The following is a 6,778-nucleotide window of genomic DNA, read 5'->3' on the forward strand; positions in this document are numbered from 1 at the left end:
TGGATTGATTCAGTGACTGGGATAATTGGGATGGGAGTGTCGGAGACAGTGCGATTGGCACAGGATAGAGCAAAATTTAGGGCTGTTGTACATAGGGTCGCCATGAGTCGCAAGCGACTCGACGCCACATAAGAACAACAACAACATATCTGGCAGTAATGTTCTGAGAGATAATTCATGTCTTCACAGCCATTTTCTGCGGTTTGTTTGGGTTTTGTTTTGTTTTTTTAACAGGTGAGTTACTTGTATGTGTTTATGTTCTCGTGTTATGACAAAGAATAGGTAAACAAATCTTCTGATTCTAAACTTGGCTTTTCTGCATTTTTCGTTACTTTAAAATAATTTAGGATTTTGTAATTCTTTACAGGACAAGAAGAATTAGAACATGGAAGGACAGCAAAGTAGATGTTGATTTTTCAGTCTTTCTCTGTTATCGATTTCTGTATGTCTTTATTTCCTACTATAGGTTCTGACTCCATATGCTATTTCCACCTCAATGACAAAATATTTAAACCCCAACATGATAACCAAGACTTCTAATGAGTTTGTTAAAGAATCACTGAATTATGTTACAACTGGAGATGAAAACTGTGGATGCCTTGTCCATGAAATCTTGGTAATTTTTAACTTATTACTTGAAATTATGTGGACAGGTGTATATATAGTACTAGTGGGACTTAATAAGCTCTTTTAAGGACTTAATATTTGCCTTTATGGTAAACATGGTAATGTCAGAAGATGTGTTACTGAGGAGTAGTATAGCCAAGTAAACAGAATGTGTAGCAAGAGGGAAAGAGTTGCCTAATTGGTGCAAATAGTTAATTACTAGTTAGTAATTGAAAGTTTCATTCCACCCTGGGGCACCTTGAAGGAGAGCTCTCCCCTCTCTATTTTTCCCTGAAAGGCCATCCAGTGGACCATATTTCTACTCTGCCACATGTGGAGTAATTGTGAGTCAGAAACCACTCAATGGCAACTTGACATTTTTGTTTGTTTAATAAGAAAAATCTGGATACCTGAGTCCTAAGTTCATATATGTCTCTAATATGGAAAATTCTATCCTTGGCTGGCTCACTTTTCTCCTCATAAATTGGCTCCTAGGAATTCTTGGGTAGGAGATAATGAGGATCCTTGGAGCTTCATGGAGGGCTACAATAGTTCCCCCTTCCTTTATCCAGTGGTGTATTGGTAAATGTTTTACAACCCATTCTCAAGGTGTACATGGGGATACAGTTTCATATATATCAACAGCTGATTTTCATGGTATACATTTTCCTACTGGGACTGATTTTAAGGTACCAGTATGATCTCATACAAGATGAAATTTAGAAAAAGACACACATGTATTTCTAAGTACAAGTAGTTCCAGCACAGAAGAGATGCAAAGAAGATTCAAAGGCATATTACATGAGAGGTTTCTGACATACCTGGACTACTTTTAAAAACAAATATAAGGTGAAACAAGATAAATGAGTTATATCTAGATAAGATGACACATTAAAACCAAAATGAAATAGTGTTAATGTAGTTCTGTTTCTCGACTACTCACTGATGTCTACTCAGAAGTAACTCATAACTCACCCCCAGTGTGTTTCCAGATGTTGTAAATCACACTGGAAGAGATGGTCCATCTTTCTATGACAGAACAGCTGGTGGATTTGAACCACCTACCTTTGGATTAGTAACCTAGCTCCTTACTCTTTTGTCAACCAGAACTCTCAATTATGTTTCTACTACTATCAAATAATTATAAAACTGGTATTTTATCCATTTTAAGTGTAATATTTGGTGGCATTAATTACATTCACAGTGTCATACAGCCTTCATCACTATTTCTAAAAATCACTTTAAAAATCACCTAGTACCCATTAAGCAATGATTCCTCAATCTTTCCTGCTCCTCAAGATCCTTAGTAACCTCTGGTATAGTTTATGAATGTGCTTATTCTAAACATTTCATATGAATGGAATAATAAGATTTTTTTCCTGTTTTGTATAAAAGTTTTGAAGCTTTATCCGCTTGTACCATGTATGAGAACCTTTTTTCTCTTTCACACCCAATGATGGCACAGACTGTAGGAAATTGCACTAGTAAGTAAGAGGTGATAGCTCACTGGTGGTTTGAATCCATCAGTGGCTCTGGAAGAGAAATGTGGATAAGCACCCATACAATTTACAACCTTTTGAAAACCTACTGAAAGGGCAGCTATGAGTCTATTCTGATATAATGGTAATGAAAAAGAGACAGAGATACTCCATTAAATAAATATTTCATTTTGCTTGTTCATTCATGTGTTGACTAGCTCTTTAGTTGTTTGCTCTTTTGGCTATTTTTAATAAAACTGAAATAATTATTGGCATAGAAGTAACTGTTTGAATTCCTGTTTCAAGGTTTTGACCATGTACTCAAGGGTAAAAAAATTGCTATGTTATGTGGCAAAGTGGAGTGGTCACTAAAGTTTTCAGCTGATAACTGAAAGGTTGGTGGTTTGAATCCATGAGAGAGAGATGTAACAATCTGTTTCTGTAAACGTTTATAGTCTTGAAAACCATAAGGGACAGTTCTATGCTACTCTACAGGGTTGTGATGAGCCAGAATTGATTAGAAGTATCAAACCAAAACCCAAACCACAATTATCCAGGACTGGATATAGAACTACGGTTTGCTTTTTATGAAATGCTAAAAGCCTCAAATTCTTCCCTGCCAACATTTGGTATTCTTAAAAATAACAACTAAATTATTTCATTAGAGTTTCCCTAGTGACTAGTGATGCTGAGCATATAGATCCTTTTTTTTTTTAGAAACATCTATTCAGATCTTTGGTCCATTTAAAAAATTTTATTATTGAGTGGTAGAATTCTTTTTATTCTCTAGATATTAAACCATTTTCAGATATATTTTTAAAATATTTTTCATTCTAAAAGTTGTTTCATTTAATTGTGTGACCTTAAATTGTTGTTTGTTGTTGTTATGTGCTGTGGAGTCACTTGCAACTCACAGCAACCCTGTGTACAAGAGCCCTAAAGTCTGCTCTATCCTTTGCCAACCTCACTGTCTCCAACACACCTACTCCCACTACCCCCAATCACAGAACTGATCCATCTTATCAAGGCTCTTCCTATCCTATGCTGTCCCTCCACTCTTCCAAACATGATGTCCCTCTCCAAGGACTGTTCCCTGCTTGCAACATTCTCAAATTATGTCAGATGAAGCTTCAGAATCATTTACTCCAAGGAGCAGCCCAGCTTCACCCTCTCCAGGACAAACCTGTTTGTTCTCCTAGCGGTCCATAGTATATTCAACACTCTTCTTCAGCACCACATGTCAAAGGCATCAATTCTCATTCTGTCATCCCTAGTCACTGTTCAGCTCTCCAATGCATAGCACGAAATTGTAAAGACTATAGCCCAGATCAGGCACACCTTAGTCTCCAGCCTGATATTGCTGCTCTTCAGTACTCTGCAGAAGTCCCTCACAGCTGACTTTCCCAAGGCAATTCATCTCTTGATTTCCTGGCTGCTGTCATCAAGAGTGTTGACTGTGGAGCCAAGCAAACTAAAACTGTTAACTATGTCAATCTCTTCACCATCTATACTGATGCTGTCAATTTGCCCAATGGTAAGAATCTTTGCTCTCTTGATGTTGAACTTCAATCTGTATTGAAGGCTGCAGTCCTTGGACCTCCTGCAGCAAGCACTTCACGTCCTCATTAGCTACAGACTCGAGCAGCATGTCGACAGAGAACTGCCAGATGTGCAGGCTGGGTTTAGAAGAGATCGTGGTACTAGGGATCGTATAGGTAATGTTATATGCATCTTGGCAAAAAGCAGAGTACCAGAGGAATGTCTCTCTGTGCTTCATTGAGCATGCAAAGGCTTTTGACTGTGTGGATCACAACAAGCTGTGGCTGACTCTTGTTGTTTTGTTAAGTACTGTCAAGTCACAGGCGACTTATAGCAACCCTATGAAGGAGATTCCTCGACCCTTGTGTGCCTTTCTTCCTCTATCCAGGTTCATACAGTTTCCGGAGACAAGCTATTATGGAAGTGGATGTCACTCCTCCTTTCAAGCTTATTTTCATCGGGGAGTTCCACACCATTCTCTGTCCGCATTGGGTAACCAGCCATTAAGGCATTTGACACAACCACAAGTGACCACTGTACGGCAACTTGTACACCAGGGCTGTATGACCTTCAGGAATGTCTGAAAAAAACAAAAACAAAAACAACGAAAGACAGGCCTGACGGCCACAGGCCCGAGGGCCCTTCAGTGTCTTAGCAGTCCAGCCCAGCATACCCAATTGCTGGGAAACTCCCTGCCCCAGACCCCCATTCATCTGGCAAATCCGCTCTGCCAACCCCCTCGTGGGCTCCAAAGAACCACCACGCATGCTCGGAGTCCTCAAACCTACCATGCCTCCAGAAGCCAGAGGCAGGATTCAGCTGGCTGACTCTTAGAAGAGTGGAAATCCCAGAGTATTTAATTGTGCTTATGCGAAACCTATCCTTTACCAAGAGGCAGTTGTCAGAACAGAGCAAGGAGACACTGCATGGTTCAAAATTGGGTATAGGTCTGCCAGCGATGTATTCTATCTCCATACCTTTTCAACCTGCATGCAGAACAGATAATCCGGGACTCTGGGCTGTATGAGGATTGGTGGAAGATCAATCAACAACCTGCGATATGCAGATGACCTCAAATGATGTGTTGCAAAACTTTGCTACACCTGTTGTTACAATCACATTTTGGGACAAAGTTTCCTTTATCAAATTAGTAAAACAGTTGGTTAGTGGAGGGTATGCTTTAAGTCAACATCTTTTGAGATTAAAAAAAAAACCCACCAAACCAAAACCCAAAATCAGATTAAGTAAGCACAGATGGGAGGTAGAGAGATGCTATTCTTCATGATATTTCAAAGGAACCAAGAAAGAAAGCCAGAATGCTGAATTTGAAGTTTTCATTTCCTAATCTATAAGAAGATATATTTTTATTTGTTAAAAAGCCAATTACTTGTGGTGTTTCTTTTATAATGTTGTTAGGTGCCTTCAAGTAGACTCCAATTTATAGTAATCCCTTGTACAACAGATCTAAACTTTGCCTGATCCCAAGCCATCCTCACAATCTCTTCTGTGCATTCATTGTTATAGTAGTCATTGTGTCAGTCTAGCTCATGGAGTACCTCCCTTCCTTTAGTAAACTGCTAATTTTCCTGAGCATAATATCCTTTTTAAAAGAACAGGTCCTTCCTGATAACAGGCCCAAAGCATGTAAGACGATATTTTTTCATTTTTGGATTGTTCATTACTGACACTTGAAGAATCTAACATGGATTATCTTTAATTATCCTTTACTTGTAATGTTCTCCATTGACTACTGAAAATAACTAATAACTAATTATCTTTTCATGTGCATATTGATCATTTGTGTATCTTCTTTAGAGAATGTGCACATCATTTGCTCATTTAGAACCATAGTGGATTCTGTGCCATTTTGCTTTTTAAAGAGTTCTATCTATGTTCTAGACATTAAGCCACTATTAGTTATATATGGTGTGGTATGTGTGCCATGTTAATACTTTGTACCTAACTGGGACCACTTTACACTCATTAATTCAGGTATTTGCTTAGCATATACTGGAAAGGCATACTTAGATCATGGCATACATTTCAGATTCTTTTCTAGAATCTCATTTTAGTAGAACTTGGTAGAGAGAACATGAAGGTACTGGGAAATGAATTTGGAGTAAAAAGTACAAAGAGAAATATTACTCACAAATTCAGAGAATGAGAGAAGGCTTAACCTAGAAATTTCCAATGGTGAGTATCATATCACTTATTGATGTCAAGTTGAAACTCATAGCTGCTCCTCCATTGGGTTTCTAAGGTTATAAATCATAGGACAAGATATTGTTCCAATTACCCATGAACCATGGTCTCTAGATTAGCAGTGCATCTCCCTGTGGACTAGATCACCAGAGGTCCATCTAGAGATACTGTTATGTTCAAAATGATAAGGTAATTTGACTTTGTGTCTGAATATACTTGTTTGTGGGGAAAATTGCCAGTAGATTGTTAAAGCTTAGCCACTTTTAAAAAAAGTACTTTTAAAGATTGTAATGATAAACTAAAGTGTTTTTATCATAAGTTCTTTTTACCCCAGATAATCACATTTTTGTCTTAAATGTATGAAGGCAGGTTTCCTGCAGCTGATACCATCTTGGGCTTTCTACAGCTCTGTTTTTCAAAAGTTCTTCCTGACTCAATACTCAGATTATCTAAAGCAGAATGTCAACAACAAGAAGTTCAACACTGGACAAGTGCTGGAATCCAACTTTGCTTCTCGTTACCAAGTTCATGTCTAGTGAGGAGCATCAGAGAAGGCACCAACTCCCTAAATCCCCTTGAGCTCTAGAGAATCCCTGTTACTAATATTAGAATAAAAATGTTTTTGCAACTTTTAAAGTCTGAAATTTCTTTGGAAAAGCTATAGTATAAAAACATATAGTAAATAGAATTACCATAAACCAAAACCAAATTAATTTCCCTTTAATTAATTCATACTCAATGACCCTATAGGACAGAGTACAGCAGCCCCATAGAGTTGCTAAGTCTGTATTCATTATGGAAGCAGACTGCTGTATCTTTCTCTCCTGGAGGTACTGGTGGGTTTCAATCACTAATCTTTCAATTAACAGCTTAGTAGTAACCTAACTACTGTGTGCCCATTGCTCCAGAATTACCATATGGCTCAGTAATTCCACCTCTAATTAGACTTGAAT

General features: G+C 38.0%; 1 protein-coding gene across 1 annotated transcript in view; it reads left to right on the top strand.

Moving 5' to 3' along the window:
• The window catches only part of HSD17B3 (hydroxysteroid (17-beta) dehydrogenase 3), a 138,826-nt gene extending 132,465 nt beyond the window's left edge, over window positions 1-6,361 (top strand). The window contains exons 10-11 of the mRNA XM_006902197.1: window positions 467-616; window positions 6,191-6,361. Of these exons, the coding sequence (XP_006902259.1) occupies window positions 467-616; window positions 6,191-6,361 (321 nt within the window). The remainder of the gene's footprint in view (window positions 1-466; window positions 617-6,190) is intronic.
• The last annotated feature ends 417 nt before the right edge of the window (window positions 6,362-6,778 follow it).

Source organism: Elephantulus edwardii, unplaced genomic scaffold (genome assembly GCF_000299155.1).
Source record: "Elephantulus edwardii isolate Elephantulus edwardi_28Jun2011 unplaced genomic scaffold, EleEdw1.0 scaffold00379, whole genome shotgun sequence".
Taxonomy (NCBI): Eukaryota; Metazoa; Chordata; class Mammalia; order Macroscelidea; family Macroscelididae; genus Elephantulus; species Elephantulus edwardii.